We start from the raw sequence: 22,060 nt of genomic DNA, 5'->3' as shown, positions 1-22,060 counted from the left end.
TTCTGGAAGGATGTCTCACTCCTATCCCCAGAAGGTGACATCCTTGGCCCCAGAGCCCTGCCGGGGCTGCCTGGCCTTTGCCTCTCTGCCTGAGGCCACACATACAGGATGTCAGTAGTATCTGTAGAATTAATGAGGCAGTGTGTGAAGGTGGGGTTCCATTTCCAGGCCCCCCACCTCCTCCCACTGGGTCTTAACTCCCAGAGGGGCCATAACACTTCAACACATGAGAAGCCCTGTGCCTGTCCACCCAGGAAAGTGTACACAAGCACACACCATGCTGCCTGTATAATTCTGGGAATTATAGGGGTCTCTGACCCACCCAAACTCCTGGCATACAGACCCCTGCCCTGAGCTCACAGGTGGAATCCTCATGCTGCGGCTCTTCCTCACATATAGATCTGGGACTTCATGCTGGGCCACTGACACCAGGTTTGCCTTCATGTCATAAACAACCAGAAAAATGAACAAAATACAGTAAGTGTTCACAGAAATCAGACTGTGACCTCTGAGGACAGAGAAACAAATGAGGTGAACCTCTAAGCACCCCTTGTTCCACCCAATGGTCTCTTCCAGGCTTGGTGCTGAGATGAGCAGCTCAGCACGGTGGTCCTGCTGAAAGGAAGGTAGGATCTGTGGAGGGCAGACCTGGGCAGAGCCATGCAGAGAAGGCTTCCAGCAACCTGGAGAAAGGTCTCACTGAGCTGCTGAACGATAGGCTCTACACGCACAGCATGCAACTCCACGAGGCTGAGCCAAGCACAACAGGGAGCTGCCAGGGAACAATTCCCAAAGGACACATGGGACCAAGGACAGGCACATGCCCACCAGCCAGAGCAGACATTCTTGCTGAGTGCCCAGGGCATTTGCTAGGAACCTCAGAAGGGTTGTGTCTTACTAGTAGAATTAAACTAGCCCTGGAATAAAAGCAAATCCAGACAAGCCCCAACAGAGTGTGAAAACAATTCTTGAAAGGATCAAGCTGACCCCAAAATAACTTAACTGCCTGCCAGAAAAAGCCCAATACTCTTCAAAGAAAAAACAATGAAATTCACACTTGACAACGTAATATTAACAATGCCCATCATACAATCAAAAATTACTACGCATGTAAAAAAAGGAAGATGTGGTCTATAACTAGGAGAAAAATCAGCCAATAGAAATAAGTCCAGAAATAATGAAATCAGCAGAGAAGGACCTTACAACAGCAATTATAAATACACTGAAGAATTTATAGGAAAACATAAATGCAATGAAGGGGATGGCTGCTAGCTCCCAGGATGGCCCTGAGTGACCTGCTTCCTGGCAGCCACACCCTGGTGGTGTCTCCTCCCACATCACACCAAGGTTGGCCTACATGATCAACAGAAAACGCCAGAGCCAGGCATGGTGATATGCACCTGTAGTCCCAGGTACTCAGGAGGCTGAGACAGGAGGATCACTTGAGCCCAGGAGATCAAGGCTGCAGTGAGCTATGACAGCACCATCGCACTCCAGCCTGGGCAACAGAGCAAGACTGTCAAAAAAAAAAAAAAAAAAAAAAAAAAAAAGGCAGACAGTATGTCAATTCCAAGATTACATTATAAAAGACACTGTAACTTCCATCTTGAGCTGGCTTTGTCTGTCTGTCTGTCTGTCTCTCTCTTTCTAGCCCATTCAACACTAACTCTGGGGAAAGCCAGCTGCCATACTGTGAGGACACTCAAGCAGACCTATGGAGAGGAAGTGAGTCTCCTGCCAAGAGCCACCTAAATAAATTTGTGCAGATCCTGTGGCCCCTGTCAAGCCTTCAGCTTTGCAACCCAGGCCAAAAGCCCCTAACTGCACCCTCTGACAAGGGTCTGAGCCAGAACTATCCAGCTAAACTACTCCAGGTTCCTGAATTTCAAAAACTTCATGAGTTAATAAATGTCTGCTATTTGACGGTGCTAACTTCTGGAGATATTTATTGCATAGCAACAGATTACTCAAATGAAAAAGAAACCAAAGATACTGAAAAAATAGCCAAATGGACATTTTAGACATGAAAAACAAAATAAATGAAACTTTAAAACTCTACTGCATGAAATCAATGGCAGAGTAGACACTCTGGAATAAAAGGTCAGTGAATTTAAAGACAGGAACAGGAAATGATCCAAACTAAAGCACAAAAAAAAAGATCGAGAACCCCCCCAAAAAAAACAAAAACAGAAAACAAAATGTACAAAGTTTCAGTAACTAGGATAATATTAGGTGACTTAAAACATGTAAAACTGGAGTACTGGAAAAAGGAGAGGGGAACAGAAAAAATACTTAAACAATGGGCAAAATTTTCCAAATCTGATTAACTATAAACCCACAAATCCAAGGAGCTCAATGAACCACAAGCAGGATAAATAAAAAGAAAATCTTAAAATCAGCTGGGGGTGGGGCGCATATTATATTACAAAGGATGAAGATAAAACTACTAGCAGACTTGTTGTCAGAATCCATGCAAGCCAGAAAACAGTGAAACAAACATTCTTAAGATGCTTTATAAAAATGACTGTCAACATAGAATTCTATATCCAAAGAAAATATCCTTTAAAGATGCAGATGAAATAAAGACATTTTTGGACAAAGAAAAGCTGAGAAAATTTGTTGGTAGCAGGACTAAAATATAAGAAATGTTAAGTAAGTGCTTCCTGCAAAAGAAAAAAAAAATACCAGATGGAAATCTGGATCAACACAAAGGAAGAAAGAGTGCCAGAAGTAGTAAATATGTGAGTACAGTTAAATGGCATTTTTGAATCATTTTAATTTAGAAGATAATGTACTCTCTAAAGTGAAAAAATAATCTCACAAAAAATTGGTGCAAAAATTACACAAAAAGAAAACATGGAAAAATACTTTAAAAATACTGTATATTAACTAGTGTAAGATTATTTGAAAATAGATGGTGATATTAATCATGCATATTGTAAATTTACAGCTGGGGTCATCAAACTCTGACCCAGGGGCCAATTTTGGCCCACTGCCTGCTTTTGTAATAAAGTTTTTTCTGGCACAGAGCCAAGCTCATTCATTTCTGTAACTTATACAGTTGCTTTTGTGCTGAAACAGCAGAGGTGTGACACAGAGAGTATGGCTCCCAAAGCCTAACATATTTGATACCTGTTTTCTTTACAGGAAAGGTTTACTGACCCTTGCCCTAGAGCAATAACTAAACCAAAACAGAACAAAAGAATTATAATAAATCAATGTTGGAGAAAACATGGAACACCAAAAAACAGCCCAAAAGAAGGCAAGAAAAAAAAAAAAGAAAGAATATACGGGACAAAAAGAAAACAAATGACAAGATGGCAGATTTAAACTCAATGTCATAAAAATTATATTAAATATAAATGGCACAGGTTATCAGGCTGGATTAAACAAGCAAGATTCAATTATTTGTTATCTACAAAAAAATCCATTTAATACATCAGAGTCTACATCTGTCAGTAAAGAAAAAAATCCATTAAAAATATAAAGACAGAAGGAGATTAAAAGATTAGAAATAGATATAGATAGATATAATATAAATATTAAAATTATAAGAAATCAGGAGTGGTTATATTAATATTCAAGTCAAGACATCAGAACAAGAATATTTCAAGGTTGAAGACAGACACTGCTTAATTATAATTACAAATGCAAGTGATCAAAAAGACATAACAATCCTAAGTATGCATGTGCCCCCAAACAGGGCTTAAAAATATAGGAAGCAAAACAGGATAGATCTGAAAGGACAGAGATAAAAAACTGATAAAACTTAGAGTGATGAAGAAAAAAGAGATAATATGTATTGCCAGTATCAGGAATGAAAGAAGGGACAGCACTGCAGATGTTACAGGTAATACAAGGATAATAATGAATTATTATGAATGATTTTATGCCAATAAATTTGACAGTGTACACAAAATGAGCAAAAACTCAAGAGGATACAAATAACCAAAACTGACTCAAAAAACATCTAAATAGTCCTTTATCTATTAAATAAATTAAATTCATAATTTAAAAAGCTTTCCACAAAGAAAATGCCAAGCCCAGATGACCTCACTAGTGAACTCTGTCAGATATTTAGGGAAGAAATATCTTACACAAATTCTTCCAGAAAACAGAGGAGGGGGGAACCCTTCCCAATTCATTTTTGAGGCTAGCATCATCCTGATACCAAGGCAAACAAACCCATTACAAGAAAAACTAAACCACAGACTTACTATAAAGCTGCAGCATTCAAGACAGTAGCAAAATGTCACCTGAATGGAACAGAGTTCAAAAACAGAACCACACATATGGGAAACTGATTTTCAACAAAAGTACCAAGGTAATTCAATCAGGAAAGGATATTCCTTTAAACAAGAGTTTCTGGAACAGGCCAGCTAGGACTCATCACAACTCCCACAGGAGTGACAGGTGAGAGCTGGACATACCTTCCATATCCCCACAGTGGTCCTAAATCGCCAGCCCTCAAACCTGGACTGACAACAGACATGTTTCCTGGGAGCCTGCCAACACCCAGGTTCCTAGATCCTACCTGCGGTGACCCAGGCTAGGCAGATGGGGCTACAGGCAGCTTTGAGAAGCCCTGAACCAGGTCATGATGTCTCTGCATGGCCCCCAGAAGCTGAGGTTGTCCTGGTTAGGGGTGCTGAGGAGCTGCTGGGACCTCCCCACAGAGCCCAAACTTGAAGAAAGCTGGAGCCTCAGGAGGAAAGGCCACTTGACACAGTGATGACACAGGGCCATGGCCAGGCTACCCCAAAGTCCTCCCCTCCTCAAGGCTCCTGGCCTTTCTTCACTGACTACAAACTGACTACCTGCAGTCACAGTGGGCCCTCGATTTGGCAAACAGTGTAGTTCTCGAACCTGTGAGCTTCCCATCTCAGGGGCTCCATACCAAACCACAGAAGGATGCTCACATACAATGTTTGCTGTAATTTATAAAGCAAAAGGAAGTATGGTGTGGTCAACAGAAAGCACCCGGCCCCTGAGAGCAGGCAAGTTGCAGGGCGTCCCAGTCACTCCCAGGACCCTGTGGAGGCAGGGATCTCACTGCAGATGGGGAGCCTGAGATCCAGAGAAGAGATGGAACTGGGAGATGCATGAGCTAGGAGCAGCCCCACCTTCCTCCTTGCTCCCTGCCTGGGCCACAGCAGCCCTATGGTTCAGCTCAGGTGTGGAGCCTGAAGCCTGGAGGTGGAGTCTGGGCTGCAGAGCTGAGTTGACAGGGGGGCTCTCTAGGCAGGATACCTGGTTCTTTGCTCAGACCCCGTCCAACTGCAGAACCTTGGGCAAACCAGGGCCCCAGTGTGCTGATCTTCATAATATGGAGACAGGAACTGTGCCACCACATACATGGGGTTTCATTAAGATTATGAGCCAGGACGTTCAGCATGCTCCAAAGTCCCCCCAGCTCTGCGGTCTCAGAATTACATGGTATGAGCCAAGTCTCATTCCCTGAAGTCTTATATGCCTGAAGTAGATGCACAACAACTCAAATATGGGTTTAAACAGTGATGCATTTGAATCAACCAACTTATGCCTAGTGTTCCATTACTGGAACGCTAAGATTGTGCGAGTTATTTATATCTTACTGTTCAAGGTCATCGCCAAGTTCTACTTTTTCACACAAAATTTTTGCAACCTCTGGCATAAATAGGTTAATAATTTAACTGGATAAAACTAATCAATCTACTAGAAACCTAGTCTAAAGAAATAGCCAGAGATGTAGAGAAAGGTCTTTGTCAACGGATGCTCACTGAGATGCTCTGTTCCACAGCGAAAGATAAACCAATAGGTGAGTAAATAGAGGAACTGGCTAAATGTCCCACAATAAGGAAATATTTTAAGTAAATTATGGCACAACCATGAAATAGCACATTATGCAACCATTAAACATCATCATTGAGGAAATATTTAATTGAGCGTAAAATGCTCATGATATAGCGTTGAAGGAACAGAGCAGAAAACAAACGATGTGTTACAGCCCCGATTTCACCAGGGAACAGACAAGGAGATGTGGGGATGCAGAGGTGGCAGGAAGGCAGCAGACACGGCCCGAGGCCCGCGGTGCACCGCCCTCTCCAGGTGATGGGTGACGAGCCACTCGAGTCTTCTCCTATGTTCGATATTAAGCCATGAGGGATTCTCTATGCAGATACAAAGAACATTGTGCTTTTGGTCGGCAGTCCTGTGTGGCTGGTGCCAGGGTAGAAGGGTGATCTGAGCCACAGGCTTGCCCGTGTCCTCGGGCCCCACAGCTGGCAGTCTCCCCATCTCCCTCTCTAAGGGACCAAGAATCACTCCTAGCCTCCGCCTTCTTGAACCTGGCAGTAGGCAGACACCGTTCACCATGTGTACCCACCCCACCCTCACCAGGAAGGTCTGCAGCTGGGGCCGGGACATGAGATGAGGAGGGGCAGCCTTGGGAGGACAGAGCTCACCTTACTGTGAGCACCCCACCCTGGCTGGATGCCAATGCCCTGGGACACCTCAGGAGGTGAGTGTGTCAGGCAGAGGGGACCTGGGGGTGCCTTGGGAGGTGAGTCTACCAGGCAGAGGGCATCTGGGGGTGCCTCAGGAGGCGAGTGTGCTGGGCAGAGGGCACCTGGGAGATACCAGCACATGTGGACATAGTTGCTTGGACATCCTGAACCACAGCTAAAGAAACAAGATGGGGCATGAAGTCAGCATGCATTGAAAGCAACTCCACTCTCAATTCAGGGGACCCAGAGAGGCAAATTCAAATTAAACTGTCTGTATAGACTTCATTGCTCCAACAGAAGATGGGAAGACTCCAGAAGAGCCTATGAATGGGAAGGAGGGAAGGAAGGGATGAGCTCACTGGCGGTGTTTCCCACCTTGCTCTGACTGGAGCCTCCCAGGAACTGCTGAGGTGGTCTTGTCAGTTAACCAGCTCCTGGCAGCACCGCCCACAGCCACAAGGTCCTGCTCACGGCCCTTCCTCAGCCAGGCCTGGAGTGTGAGTGCCTCTAAGGATGCTACACACTTAAGCAGACAGCGAGAAGGCTGCTGGGTGGGCGTGACATGGCTCTAGCCACTGCCCTGCCGCAGGTCTGCTGCACGGCCCCAGGCACCCTTTCCCACTGCTGGGGCCCACACCAAGGCCTGCCCTCTGTCAGCAGGGCAGCCATGACTGTGATCAAGGGTGGATGATGAGGTGAGAAGCCACCAGCAGTTTTCCTCCTTTAAAAATCTATGCAGAGAACTGAAGTCTTGAGAAACACCAAACCCTGCATCACAAGTGACCCAGATACCAGTTCCTTAACACAGAACCCTGCATCACAAATGACCCAGGTACCAGCTCCTTAACACCGAACCCTGCATCACAAATGACCCAGGTACCAGCTCCTTAACACCGAACCCTACATCACAAATGACCCAGGTACCAGCTCCTTAACATGTTCCCAACCACGCCTCCACTTGCCTGCATGAGCTCCTTAACACCGAATCCTGATTCACAAATGACCCCTTGTAGCTAGGAGCTCCTTAACACCAAACTGTGAATCATAAATGGCCCCAGGTATGATTCCTTTCCAGAGGCAGCAGCCTTTTCTGAATGCCTGGGCAGGTGTGCCCACACCAGGATGATGCCCATTTCCATGGAAATCAGTCCAGCTCCCCACTGGCTGCTACCTGAAGGCCAAGCTCCAGTGTCCTGGAGACCCTCGCTCTGACTTCAGCTTCAGAACCAGGGGACGGACAGCTCCCTGACCTTTGATTTCTTCAACTTTCTCAGGCACAATCCACACAAAATACTTCTGCCCTGCCCAGAGCAGCAAAGAGTGTGCCGTGGCCGTGGCCATGGGGCCCAAGGCCTGATTTCATGGAGGCCGAGGCAGAGGGTGAGGGTCCAGGCTGACAGTGCAGTCTGTGCTTCCCAGGCCCTATTAAAAGGAAGCCACCATCTGTCGCCATTACCCAGACAGCCTCAAACCAGATACCAACTCCCAGCTCCGAGTTCTAGGACTCAACCTGAGGTGGGAGCCTTGAGTGAAGTAACTGGACAGTCATTGACCTCTTGGACCCCTGCCGAATTCCCTGTAAAATGAAGGGGTGAGGCCGAGCATGGTGGCTCAAGCCTGTAATCCTAGCACTTTGGGAGGCCCAAGTGGGTGGATCACAAGGTCAGGAGTTCAAGACCAGCCTGACCAACATGGTGGAACCCCATCTCTACTAAAATACAAAAAATTAGCCAGGCATGGTGGCAGGTGTAATCCCAGCTACTCTGGAGGCTGAGGCACGAGAATCGCTTGAACCCAGGAGGCGGAGGTTGCAGTGAGCCGAGATCACACCACTGCACTCCAGCCTGGCAACACAGAGCAAGACTGTCTCAAAAAAAAAAAAAGAGACCAGATGAAATCTCAGAGGACCCCTGGAGTCTCTAAGATTCTATGAAAAATTGAGAATTAGCCACAGGGGGCAGGGAAGGTAGAAGGAGCTGAGCTGTGGCTGAATCTGATCATAGGTCCTGACACACGGGGTCCCTCCTGGATACCTGGGGGAGGAAAACCACATGAAGCAGAAGGAAGCCTGGAGGAGGAATCATGCGCCTCAGGCTGCACAGCGCAAGGCCAGCCAGGGACTGCCCTGCATCCAACCACTCGATCCTCACAGCCATGCCAGGGCGAGTAGCTCATTCGAGAGCACGTGGCTGACAAGAGGCAGTGCTGAGACTAAAAGTTAGGGTTGGCCTGACCCCTGGGCCAGTGGCCAGGAGGGAGGCAGCTGAGGCATGCACAGCGTTCGGTGGCAAAGTCCTGCTGGCAGCTGCCCTGACCGAAGAGATGTGGCCACCCACCCTCACACCTGGACACCCAACAGTACCCCCAATCACCCACCATCACACCCAGACACCCAGCAGTGCACCCCTGGCCACCCACCCACATGTCCGGGCACCCACCAGCACCCCTGCCTCTGGCTTGGGGAGCTTCAGGGGAGCCCTGGACTCCCGCAGCCTCGGTGCCTCTAGGTGGGTCCCAGGCCTCCGTGCTCTCAAGGAGCTACGTCGGCTCAGGGGGCTAGGATCCCCCACAGCATGGAGGCCCTGAGGCCGCCCTGCTGACCTTCCCTCAGCCCAAACTCCCATTTCAGCTTCCTGCTTCTCAGCCCATCAATGCAGAACTTCATTTCCATTCCAAAATGTCACCAGGCCTAAGAGACGACCGAGTGGCCTGGTGAAACAGCCCGAGAGAGGCCGGGCAGTAGGGCAGCCGTCTGGGCAGGTGGAAGAGGACCCTGGTCTGATGTGGGAGGACCGAGTGAAGCGGACCACATCTGTGCCCTGGGGCCCCCAGCTGAGGCCTCCTGTCTGCTGTTCCACAGGTCAGAGCCCTGCGGGCAGCCTGAGCCACAACAGGGAGGGCACTGTGCCCTCAGACACAGGCGGGGCAGGCCAAGGGGCGAGGGGGCAGCAGGCATTCTGCAGCGTGGGGTGGTTGCTCTGGGGACACAGCATGGTGGAGCGCACCCCTCACGCCGCCCTCAGGAACAGGCAAGGGTGATCTCAGCTTTAGAATCGGGGATCGCTGTGCCTGAAATTACCCGTGTTGGTCAAAAACCATACATGTGCATGGTAAGCACACTTCTCCAACAACCTAAGTACTCAGTCATTACCACTAGACCCAAGGTGGGGACGCAGGAGCAGAGGCCAGGTGTCGGAGTCATAGCAGGACAGGGAAGAGAGAAGGTATCGCTGCTGCTCCAGCCTCAGAGATGGTTCCATGGCCCTGCATGGGCACCCCCACACATGGACCCTACTTTCAAGGGACTGGCCTCAGGAACCACTCCCTGCCCAGAGCTCTACAAGGGTCTGCCTCTCACATGCCCTTTGCCACACTGGGAATCAGGGGAAGGGCTGACTCTCACATGCCCTCTGCCCACACCAGGAATCAGAGGAGGGGCTGCCTCTCACGTGACCTTTGCCCATACTAGTAATCAGGCCAGGGGCTGCCTCTCACGTGACCTCTGCCCACACCAGGAATCAGGGGAGGGGACCACAGCATCCCTCCAGGGGCTGCCTCTCACATGCCCTCTGCTCACACCAGGAATCAGGGGAGGGGCCACAGCATCCCTCTTGCAGGTCCTGTGTCCCCCAAAAGCCTGTGTCATAGATCTGCTCTGGAGAAAGATGGAAAGGGCTTAACGAGGGCTTTGAAGCTCAAACCCACAGCAGTGAACACCAGGAGAATGCTGATGCACTCAGACAGGAGAGAAATCTGAGGGGCCAGGCTGTGGGTGTTTGGGGGCCACACGGGTGCAGTCAGGAGGGCAGATTCCAGGTGAATGCCTGACAAGTGGAGCTGTTCCAGGGTGGGCCACTGCAGCGCCTGCTTCCTGAGCAGCCCTGTAGTGAACGGGCTCCTGAATGCCTGACCTTCAACCCCCCAGTTCCATCCACCTCTGGCTGAGAGCTGTTGCCATGACAACCCTGAGGTGCCCACTCACCTGGCCATGTGGCTCCAGTTGCTGCTCTGTGTAGCAGAGGCAGATCCTCAAGGGCTTGGAGCCCAGCACCCAGAGCCCCTCCCTGTCTCGGCCCTTTTAGTCCTGTCTGTCTCCCTCCAGCCCGGCTCCTGGACCAGGTGGGCCCGCTCCTTAGCAGAGGAATAAGGAAGACACAGCAGAGCAGGCAGATACCCCAGTAGGGACCCCCGCCCAGCGTCTCTGGCCCCAGACCTGGGGGCCCCATGTCTGGCTTCCCATTCTATGCCCCCAGACCTCTTCCTCCATGAGGTCTGGCTGCCTCCACCGCAGGACTGCCCCTCCTGGGCCCTCACCAGCCCTTGTCTGTAGATCAGGGCAGCGTCATCCCAGCAACCTCCAGAGACTCCAGGCGTGTTTACCTCCCCATCAGGCCAGGAGCACTGTGAGGGCCAGGTTCACTTCTGGGCACTTGGTGGCAAGCTCGGCCTGGAATGGCATAGCGGTAGTCACTGCCTAAGGCCTGTCCTCCAGGAGTAAGCTCCCCTCCCAGAGCCTGGAGTCTCAAGTCCCAATCTGTGTGAGATCAGTGCATGGGAGATGGCGTGCTGGCAGATGTGCCGCTTATTCACAAGCCTGCTTCAGAAGAAAAGATCAAGGCAACTACCAAGGTCACGTGTACACCCATGGGCAGCAAAGCAGACACTTCATATGGGAGTGATAAATCCTGTGTCAACATGCCCCAACTGGACAGCAGGTCCTCGATTCATGAGCTGACACCTCTGGCATGGGCTCGGTGATGAGAGCGTGCCCGGGGCTTGCACACCACATTGTGCAAGTGGCGTGTACAAACAGGTGTGTGGGCATGTGTGGGTGCTCTGTTCTCAACACACTGCTAGGGCAGCAGGGGTCAGTGAGACCCTGGGCCAGCCTGGTGGGAAGGACGGGAAGGAGACCCCTTATATCTGTTTTCTAACATGGCAGTTTGCACACCATGGGGCCTTCACAGTCCTTGAAACACTGGCTCAGGTTGTGGGGGCTGGCTGGGCCCATGCCGCCAGACTCACTTTCCCTCCTTGCCCCTGGATCCAGGTTATGGAAGCAAGTGGGACGCCCCAGGAGAGACAGATGCCAACCGTGAGCATGTGTGTGCATATGTGTACGTATGTGGTTGCCTGTGCTTGTGCATGTGTGAGAGCACGCATGTGTGTATGAGGCTGCCTGTGTGTGTGTGCATGCGTGCATCCATGTGTGGGAGTGTGCATGAGGCCAGTGTGAGGGCGGGGCCTAGGACAGGAGAGGTCAACCTGTTCCTCCTGCAACCTCCCTGCAGTTCTCACTGACGAGCCACGAAAGCTTCTGTGATGCGATCACTGACCTGCAGCTCCTCGTGGTTAAGACACTGCCTGAAGTTGGCAGACAGTGACCGGGAGCCACTAAGGGCCATGTGGTGGGCATAAGGGGTCCCCGACATGCCTGGCACTTGCATACATGCTGGCAACATCACCATGATCCACGGGCAGATGCAATGATCAAGGCCCACATAAAGGAAGACAAGGCTTGAGGAGGTGAAGCCATGTGTCCAGGTCCCGGGGCTGGCAGAGGCAGGTGACATCCACACCAAGGTGGCTCTGGCCTGGGTCTAGCCCCTTCCACTACTGTACGGGGGCAGACCAGCAGCAACGTCAAAAACCACCTCCATTCAGCAAACGCTCACCCAAGGCCACAGATACTGGGTAGGCTGGGGGATGGCATGGCTTGTGTGCTCAGAAAAGGTGGCATCCTCATGGCCATTCTTGCCATCTTCCTGGCCTTCCTTACTACTAGGGTGCTTTAGGAGGATCCCACTGACTCCAGACCCCAAGCCAGGCCAGGCCTGGCCCAGGGACTCCACAGCAGCCTGGCCACACGTGCCGAGCCTTGTTGGGCCAAGCCTGGACAGGTGGTTCCAAAAATGCTCTCCCCAAGTGGAGCCGCCCCTGCACCATCTCCTACGTTCCCCACAATGCAAGGAGATGCTTAACAGAGGTAATAGGCTCAGCCACGCGGCCTCTGCAGACTCACCCAGCCAGGGCCTGGAGCTGCATGCATCTTCCCCCTGGCCTGACTCACGCAGGGCCTGGGCCATGTGCCCTCTGCAGGCTCTGGGTGCTGGCAGGACTTCTTGCTGCTGTCAGCTGAGCCGGCCATGTTTGGGGCTCGGCCCTTCCTCACCTTCCAAGCCAGCATGGTGGCTCCAGGTCCAGCTAATTACTTCCCCTCTCCCCACCCAGGCAGAGGCCCAGCCACGCATGACACTCCAGAGCCCAGAGCTGGGGGGGCCTGCTACAGCCACAGTTCGTCAGGGGCCATAGCAACAGCTGGGCTGTGGCCCCCAAGCTGGTGGTGTCCTGAAGGCCACCTACCCCTCAGGGCTGCGAAGGCAGCTGGGAAGTGGAGCTGCCTCAATTCTCAAGACACATAGGACCTAGGCCTTCCTGCCCCCTTTCTATGGCAGGAATGGGGAATTGTCTCCTGGGATGTGCCCGTATCCCTGGCAGGTCTCACCCCTGGACCACATGCTCTGGTGTGGGTATGGTGGGCTCCTATCCCCAGGAGGGTCTCACCCTTGGATCACGTGCTCTGTCTGGTATGGGTACTATAGGCTCCTATCTCCAGGAGGGTCTCACCCTTGGATCACGTGCTCTGCGTGGTGTGGGTACGGTGGGCTCCTATCCCCAGGAGGGTCTCACCCTTGGATCACGTGCTCTGTGTGGTGTGGGTATGGTGGGCTCCTATCCCCAGGAGGGTCTCACCCTTGGATCACGTGCTCTGTGTGGTGTGGGTATGGTGGGCTCCTATCCCCAGGAGGGTCTCACCCTTGGATCACGTGCTCTGTGTGGTGTGGGTATGGTGGGCTCCTATCCCTGGAAGGGTCTCACCCCTGGACCATGTGCTCTGTCTGGAGTGGGTGTGGTAGGCTAGGATCCCTGGGAGGGTCTCACCCCTGGACCACGTGCTCTGTCTGGTGTGGGTGTGGTGGGCTCGGATCCCAGGGAGGGTCTCATTTTAGGACCCTGTGCTCTGGTGTGGCTATTGTTGGTTTCTCCCTGTCAAGTCTCGTGTTGAAAAAAGATCCCCAATGTTGGAGATGCGATCTACAGGGAGGTGTCTGGGTCATAGGGTCACAGCCTCAACAACAGCCTGGTGCTGCCCGTGAGGGAACTTGCGAGGTCTCCCTCTTTGTTCCCATGAGAGGTGCTTGCCAAAAGGAGCCTGGCACCCTACCTCCTTGGCCTCTTGCCATGTGATCTCTGCCCACATGGGTGGTTCCCCTTCCTCTTCTGCCATGAGTGGATGCAACCTGAGGCCCTTTCCGGAGGCGCACATGCCCACTTTTGAACTTTGCATCCACCAGAATCGTGGAATTGCCTTTTCTCTAGAAATCACCAGCCTCAGATATTCCTTTATAGCAACATAATGGGAAAAGACAACACAGAAGCCATCCTGCCAATTTCCACGGAGGCCTGGCACTGTGCTGGTTGCTGCAAGTGCACAGGGGGCGTGGGGGAGGAGGAGGGAGACAATGAGGAAGGGAGGGAGCCTGGAAACTGAGGTTTTATCAGCTAGTCATTGCTCAGCCCCTGAGAATTGGGCTCCCGGGTCCCACTTTGTACTTGGGGAGCTGAGGCCAGAAGTCATTTCCCCAGGCCAATCTGCGGCCACAGAGGAGTGTGGATCCTGCCTGACGCCCATGTTCTCATTTCTTCTGGGGCACAGTCTTCTTGTCTGGGAGTTCCGCAGTCTACGCAACAGTGAGAATGCGGGACCCCGGCAGGATCAGACAGATGCCAGCAGCGGGCTCTGCGCACCACCCGCCCACCCCCAGACTCCTAACCTACCCAGCTGAGGTCCAGCAGGCACGGTGAGGATGAAGAGGGGGAAAGAAGGGTACACAGCAACGCCACCCTGTACTGGCACAAGGATGAGGGGCGTGGGGCTGTTTCTGCTTCCCAGGAAGGCTGCTTTATAAAAACATTTTCCTATAGCTGTACAACATGCTTGTGCTTTAAGCTAAGTGTTATACAAAAACATTTAAAAAATTAAAAAGTTTATAACATCAAAAAGTTACAGTAAACTTCATTATTATTGGAGATGGGGTCTCACTCTGTCACCCAGGCTGGAGTGTGGTGGCATGATCATAGTTCACCACAGCCTCCAACTCCTGGGCTCGAGCAATTCTCCCACTTAAGTCTCTGGAGTAGCTGGGACTACAGGGAGGTGCCACCATGCCTGGTTAATTTTTAAACTTTCTGTAGACACAGGGTCTTTCTATGTTGCCAAGGCTGGTCTTGAACTCCTGATCTCAACTGAACCCCCCCTACTTGAGCCTCCCAAAATGCTAGGATTATAGGAATGGGCCACTGTGCTCAGCCATTAATTTATTATTGAAGAAAGAAAAACATTTTGAATAAATTGAGTGTCGCCTAAGGGGTATAGTGTTTATGAAGTCTCCAATTGTGCACAGTAACGTCCTAGGCCTTCACGCTCATTCACCCTCATTCACTGGCTCACCCAGAGCTCCCACCGGCCCTACAAGCTCTGTTCGTGGAAAGAACCCTATGCGGGTGCACCACTTTCCACCCTTCACACATCATGTTTACTGCCCCTTGTCCATATTTAGACACATGCAGACATGCAGATGCTCAGCACTGTGCCACAGCGGCCTACTGCATTCAGCACAGTCGCGTACTGCATACTTTTGCAGCCTGGCAGCAACAGGCTAACCCAAATAGCCCAGGGTGCAAGAGGCTGCATGGCCCAGGGATGTGGAAGGCCACGTGGCTCAGGCTTGTGTAAGTCACTCTAGGATGTTCCCACAAAGACAACTCGTTCCTCAGAATGTAACCCTGTTGTCCAGTGAAGTGTGACTGTACTAGATTCACATATATACACATAGATGAGTGCTGAGTATCCCTTATCGGAAATGCTTAGGACCAAGTGTTTGGGATTTCCGGTTTTTCTGGTTGTTAGAATATCTGTATTATGTGCCTACTGGTTGAGTAAGCACGTCATGCAAATATTCATCCCTAATCTGAAAATCCAGTATCAGAAATGCTCCATTTAGCATTTCCTTTGAGCAACAGATCTACACTCAAAAAGCTGTGGATTTTGGAATATATCTGATTTCAGGTTTTTGAATTGGGGAAGTTGGACCTGTATACTTTTCCCCCTCATCCATACAACAAATCCAGGAAGTCAATGTCACCACAGGCTGGGTTTGTGAGGTTCTGAAATCTGTGCCGTCCACACCTCTGACCCTGATGCCCACTCTGTAGGCCTCTGAGCCGGAGAGGGCCCTGGGCCGCAAGGAATGAGGAGCCTGCTGGAACCAGTGTCTCACAGACACCAGAAGTTCACGGTTTTGCCCCAAATTGCATTTCCTCTGTGGCCCCCACCTGGTCATTCCACTTCTCCTTCTTATCATCGATTTTCTCACTCCTGTAACAGGAGGCTTCCTTCCCTTGGTCTTGAGAAGAGGGGGAAAGGGGAGGTGGGGAGAATTCCTTGAGAACCACTGGGAGGAATGTAGCCAGGATGGAGAGACCAGGAGCTCTGTGCCTCCCTTCCTCCGGACCCAGGCAGGCCAAGGCCTTCCCAGGAAGCTCTAAGGACTCTGGGATCTCTGTCTCCTCTCAGGAGGGAGAGGAGCAGAGGCAGTGTGCTCCCATTAGGAAGAGCTGGAGCTGAGATGTTCCTGCCTTTCCCCCAAACAGCAGCCCAGGCAGGCAGCTCCCTCCACCCATGCGGCGACAAGAGGCTTGGTCCTGGCTGGGATGGGAAGCCCCGTTCTCCTTGGCAGATCGGCAGGGGACTGTGTGCAAACCCTCAATTATCTCAGCACACATCTGTGGAACCCGCTTGACTGGAACGAGCTTGGCTATTTCTAACTCCGTATGCAGCCCCCTTTCTGCCTGAAGAATCATTTGGGGGAAAATCAGATAAAATGAATGGAGTGGCCAGGAGGCTGGGGTTTGGCAAGATCTTTCAGGAGCACAGGAACCATTTGTGCCAGCACCCAGGTGGGGTGGGGTGGGGTGGGGCAGGGAACCTGTCTCCCTGCTCTCCCTGCCCTCCTACACTAGCCTCTGCCCTCCATGGCCCTCCCTCAGCATGGCAGCTCATGGCAGATCCTTCTGGAAGCACCCAGTGATGCTCAGCCCCCTGGGGATGCCCTTCTGAAGCCCGGAGGCCAGGGTCAGGGCCCCCAGGGAACACCCAGACCACGTTCCTCATGACAGATGGGGAAACTGAGTCTCACAGGAGCGCAGTGACCTGGTTAAGGGTACACACCAGGGTCAGGAGCTGCTAGGGACAAGGTGACTCCAGAGTGTCTCTTACCTCCCCTCTGGACAATGGAGGCCAGGGCCACCAGCACCTGGCCCTGAGGAGTCAGTAACCATCTGCAGGCAGAGGTGCCAACATGAGCCCCTGCCCTACAGGTCAGTCTGCTTTCTTTTTGTTCGTTGTTTATCTCTTCCTTTTTGCTCTCCCGAAACCTGTCTTTCTGTCTGTCTGACAAAGCCCTGGAGAGCCCTCTCCATAAGCCAGGCCCTGAGCTGGGGTGTGGGGCGGCCGTGAATGGCACTAGTGCTTCTCCTGTCACCAAGCTTGGTGTCCTGGGTACAAAGGAGACAGGAATGACAGATGGATGGGGCAGGACGGATGCTGGTCTCCTGGTCAGAGCTCCTGCCAGAAGACTTGGTAGCTCCAGGACTGTCCTCTTGGCACCCAAGGAGGATTTCTCAGGAGGCTGATAGCCTCACCCAGTGAAGAGTAGCTCAGAAGAGGACTTGGGAAGAGTCAGCTCACTGGGAGCCTTTGAAAGCTAGAGTACTGCAGACCATCCAGAAGGTCTGCAGGGACCAGGACACCGAGGGCCACTTCCAGAGGCCCTGCGCTTTCTGCCCACTTGAGGCACAGCAAAGAAGAGCTACAGGCAGAGAAGGCCAGGAGGCCTAAGCGTGCAGACCCCGCCTCCTGCTCCCTCACACACCTGCTCGGCATGGGCCCCACGAGGAGTCCAGCCCAGCCTAGCTGGCTCCCCGGCGGCCAAGCCCCTGCAGGAGAGGTTCAGGCAGCTGCAGGCAAGAATATTCAGAAGGCATGAGAGTGCAGTCAAGGCTGGCAGGGCTATCCCGTGTCTCTAGGAGGTGGCAGGCAGGGCTGCAGGATCACAGCTCTGGGAGAAGCATGAGTGTCCCGTGGGCTGGAGCTGAACCAGCCAACAGGGATCCCAGCGTGACGTGAACTCTCCCCAGCTCCATAGGCGCCAGGGCTGGCTGTGAGCACTTATCAGACTCGACTCCTGCAGCCTCTGAGGTGAGCTGCAGTCATCTCCACTCAATAGGTGAGGAGACTGAGACCCAGCGTCGGCTCTCATGAAAATGCTCTAAAGGCCCAGATCCTTCCAACAGGAGATCCCACCACGTCAACCGGATGGGGCACAGGAAGGTCCGGTGAGGCCCCAGCCCTCCAAAAAGGGGAGGGCACATGTCGGGTGTTGGGTGCAGCTGGCAGCAGGGCACACCGACTGGGCAGGACAGAGTCTGGCAGGAGTAGAAGAAGCGGGAGGAGGAAGAGGAGGAGGAGAGGGTGGGGGTTGGGTGAGGCCAGGGGAAAGAGGCTATGAAAGGAAACCAGGGAGAGAAATGGAGCAAGAAGCATCTTTAAGAACAGGGAGCCCAGTAGTGGGGAGAGGCACGGGGGAGGGGCACACTTAGGCTCCCTGGCGACCCTCAAGGGACAATTAGCCCAATGGAATAAAACCTCTGGCAGAGTCCCCTGTCAGGCAAAACACAAGGTGGCAGGTGTTCTAGGAGGGGAGTCAGCTGAAGAAAGGGTCCCACGTCTGGGGAACCCAGGAGGGCTTCCTGGAGAAGGTGTCTATGAGCAAGCTGGGCCCAGGTGAAGAGGATAGAGCAGGTGGGCCTTGGTGCTGGGGTCCCACGGACAAATGCAGGCACAAGTTGGCAGCATCTGCCTGAGGGGCTTCACTGCTCAGAAATGAAGCTGATGGACCAAGGTGGGGTCTCAGCAACCATGAGGTGTGCTGGGAGCATGACCCCACTTACTCCTGTGGGTCAGACATTACTGTGCCTACTTTACAGATGAGGCAGAGGCCCAGCCGGCACTCCGCTGGCAATGGCTGCACTTGGGCACCAGTCCACATGTTCACCTTGAGTCAGCCCCCTGTCTTGGTTGCCCAGAGCGCCCCTTGTCGGGTCTGCCAGGAAGCTCTTAGCCCTGCCTCCAAACATCAACTTGTAAAGCCCTTCCATCCTTTAATCTCCCTGATCCTGTGAGCTTCAAGCATGAAAACACAGCACCTGTTACACAGTGGGAAAGTAGCTGAGCTAAAAGGCAACCTTGTTCCCTGACACCGTCCACCTGAGTCCCCGGAATGCAGCCAGAGCAGGTGTGGTGGGCGGCTGGGAGGGTGGGGAGTTGGGCTGCTGTGGTCACCAGGCCTTGCTGGTGGAGTGCTAGGCCGGTGGCCCAGCCGTCCTTCCAGAGGCAGCTGCCTCAGCTCCGTGGCTTCTGACCCAGCACACCCATCCCTCAGGGCCAGCAAAGACACATTCACACAGGCCTTGGCCCAGGACAGGCCATGGTCTGGAGAGTCAGGTCAGGCCAGGCCAGGCCAGGCCTGCCATTAGAAAGAAGGGACAGCAAGGGCTGGAGGATGGGCAGTGAGGGGGCAGCCTGGGGAGTACACCAAGGCTCCAGATCACAAGGGTCTAGGAAGGCAGGCGGGATGCCCGGCAAGAGCTGCAGTGCCCAGGCCAGATCCCTACAGGAACCTCAGCTCCTCAGGGCGAGCCAGGCCTCCTGTACACTATGAGCTGGCCAGCTCCTGGGCTTTCTACCCACATGCCTCCTCCTCCTGGGGCCCCCTCCCTGCCTCTCCCTGACCTGAGGAGTCTGGAGGCTGAGAAGATGCCAAGGTGGGGAGGAGGGCTGAAGTTCTAGGGGAGCTGAGATGCTGGCTTGAGCAGGGCTTACACTTGAGGGCATGACAGGGAGGGACCTAGTGTCCAGGAAACCTAAGGACACCAGGCAGGGGTTCCAGAAGCCCACGAGGGGCTATGAGAGTGGTCAAGAAACTACTTGCTGATGGTGTTTTGAAAAAGTAACACAGGAGCACACACAATGGAATCCCAGGATTCCAAGTTACCAGATGTAAATGAACATGTCTATGCATGTGCCTATGTAAAAAACACCGAAAGGAAATACAGTAAAGCACGACTGCGGCTGCCTCTCGCAGGTAGGTGACTTGCTTCTCTCTTTTGGATTTCTGACAATCTAAATACAAAACCCTGTGGAAGATGCCCCAAGGCTCCGCTGGAGTTAGTCTTCATAAGACCATCGCTTCAACTACAGCACATGTAAGGATCTGGTGAAAACGCAGCCTCTTAATTTGTAAATGTTGATGTAACGAGTGATGTGTTAAGTGGTGACTGTTCATGATACACCTTTATTAATAGCTAATCATCTTCAAAACCCATGGAATTTCTATAATGTATTAAACACCTCTCTGTGAATTATTCAAAGTTTACAGAATTATGCAAAAGCGAAGAAGTACATTTCTGATAGCTTAAAGACTTTGTGTGTTTGTATTATTCAAAGGTTTGAGAGTTTCAAGAGTGTAGATGTGGATGAACATGATCTGAGGAGCAGGAAATCCAGAAGGAACACAGAGGAGCCAGCACTGCGCCCCATACAGCACTGGCTAAGGAGACAGGTGAGTTTGCAGGAGGAGGAGGAAGAGCCAGGCTAAGGCTGACTCCGATGGGCAGTGGCTCGCTGCTGTGAGAGGCTGATGGATACATGTAGGCTGCACTGAGTACAGCTTTTATACAAATCAAAATCGGGTCTCTGTTTCTAGAAAGACACACAGAGGCTGCAGACTGCAGGTGGGTTAGACACCTATTCCAGACAAACTGCAGCAGTCTCAGGTAGGGCTGGTCTCTGCCTGTCCCCATATCCGACAGCCACCGCCCACTCCACCATTCCTGAAGCAGCCTCGAGGCCACGCTAGGGCCAAGATGCCACACCAGGCCAATGGCACAATCTTCACAAACGGGAGGTTAGCTCACTAGGGTGGTGATAACAAGCCTTTGCCGCCCTGGATTTCCTGGTGCTGAAGGTCCATATGGGGCCACCTCTACCCTGATGGTCAACACGGAACACCCCAATTTCTGCTACTGGACCCTGCTCACCCGAGACTCTTCATGCCCACAACCGTGGACCTAGCCCAGCTTCACCAGCAAACCAGAAGAGCGCACACTGGCTTGCAGGACGCGAGTGTGGAGACGCAGCTGGCTCTCCCTTCCTCTTCTAGTCTGTCTACCTCACCTTGCACTGGTCTCTGGCCTGGCGGCTTGAAAGGTGCCCCCTGCCTGGCCCCACATGGATTTCATGTCCTCCCCAGGCACTGCTGCTTCTGGACACGCCGACACACGCCTGGGGCCCCAACTCTCATGGAACGAAGCCCAAGTCAGGACAGACAGAAGCCAAGAAAGTCATGGGAGCAGCTCAGGGCCTTCCTCGCCCAGGGAGTCGAAGGCTGCAAAGCCACGTGGGGTTAGTCCAAGGCTGAGAAGCCTCAGGGGTGACAAGGATAGGCCAACGCATCTCCCTACCACCCGGCCCACCACACCATTGCCTTCAGACACGAGGCTGCTCCTTTGCCGAGGGCTATAATCAGATCTCCCCGTCAGAGGAGGCAGGAGAGCCAGAGAGCCAGAGTCAGAGAGCCACAGCGAGTGGGACCCACCTTGAAGATGAGGCAGTCACCCTGGTGCTCGGCATACAGTGAGGTCAGCCGGTACTGGTTCTCTGTGGTGATGTCGATCTGGTAGCCAGTGAGTGTGTAGCAGGCCTTGCGAAACTCCTGGATCTTGGTCTGAAAAACCTCCTTGAGCCGCTGGTTCTTCAGCTCGGCGCTCTCCACCTGCTTCCTCAGCTCTGTGGGAGGGAGGGAAGGAGATGGTGAGTGTGGCACCAGTCTAGAGAGGCGGGGACTCAGGAGGAGGCCAAGTGTGGGCAGGAGTGGAGGCTGCCCAGGGACGCAGGCGGCCCATGTGTCGCACCAGCCAGCCTCCATCTGCACGCATGAGGAAACCAGAGTGAGGGGTGAGCTGACACAGACTGACGCTCTTAATGAAGTTACCACATTAAGAACAGTAACTGAGGGCTGGACTCCAGAGCAGCCCGGGCCCTTCCAGAGACCAGCCCTTGGCCGGCATGACAATGCCTGGAGCCACCCTAGTCACTGCCAGGAAGCCACAGGATCAGGCATGCCTCGGGGGCACCCCTGTCCCAATGCTCCAGCGATTTAGGCAAGAACCCTGAGAGGAGGTGGCGCTGAGGACATGGGTCCCAAAGTGAAGGCCTGGGCCACCAAGCTGCCCAGTGATCCTGACCATCCATTCCCAGGCTGCTGTCTGGGTCCTTTCTAGGGTCGGAGGCCTGCCCCATAGAGCCAGCACTCAGAAACAGGGAGGCAGGTGGGAAGCCACCTGGATGTTCTGGATCCTATTGCCCCAGGGCTTTGACCTGCCAGCCACCTCTG

At 52.7% G+C, this 22,060-nt stretch overlaps 1 protein-coding gene across 12 annotated transcripts in view; it reads right to left on the bottom strand.

Moving 5' to 3' along the window:
- Positions 1–22,060, bottom strand: part of MAD1L1 (mitotic arrest deficient 1 like 1) — a 404,019-nt gene that overhangs the window by 54,190 nt on the left and 327,769 nt on the right. For all 12 annotated transcript variants that reach the window (XM_064366614.1, XM_064366612.1, XM_064366620.1 and 9 more), the window contains one exon: positions 21,263–21,453. In XM_064366614.1, the coding sequence (XP_064222684.1) occupies positions 21,263–21,453 (191 nt within the window). The remainder of the gene's footprint in view (positions 1–21,262; positions 21,454–22,060) is intronic.

The sequence above is a fragment of the Aotus nancymaae genome, unplaced genomic scaffold, assembly GCF_030222135.1.
Source record: "Aotus nancymaae isolate 86718 unplaced genomic scaffold, 86718_ANA_hifiasm-v0.15.2.pri h1tg000064l_1, whole genome shotgun sequence".
NCBI lineage: Eukaryota > Metazoa > Chordata > Mammalia > Primates > Aotidae > Aotus > Aotus nancymaae.
The sequence above is the reverse complement of the archived record's forward strand: the minus strand, read 5'-3'. Positions and strand labels throughout refer to the sequence as shown.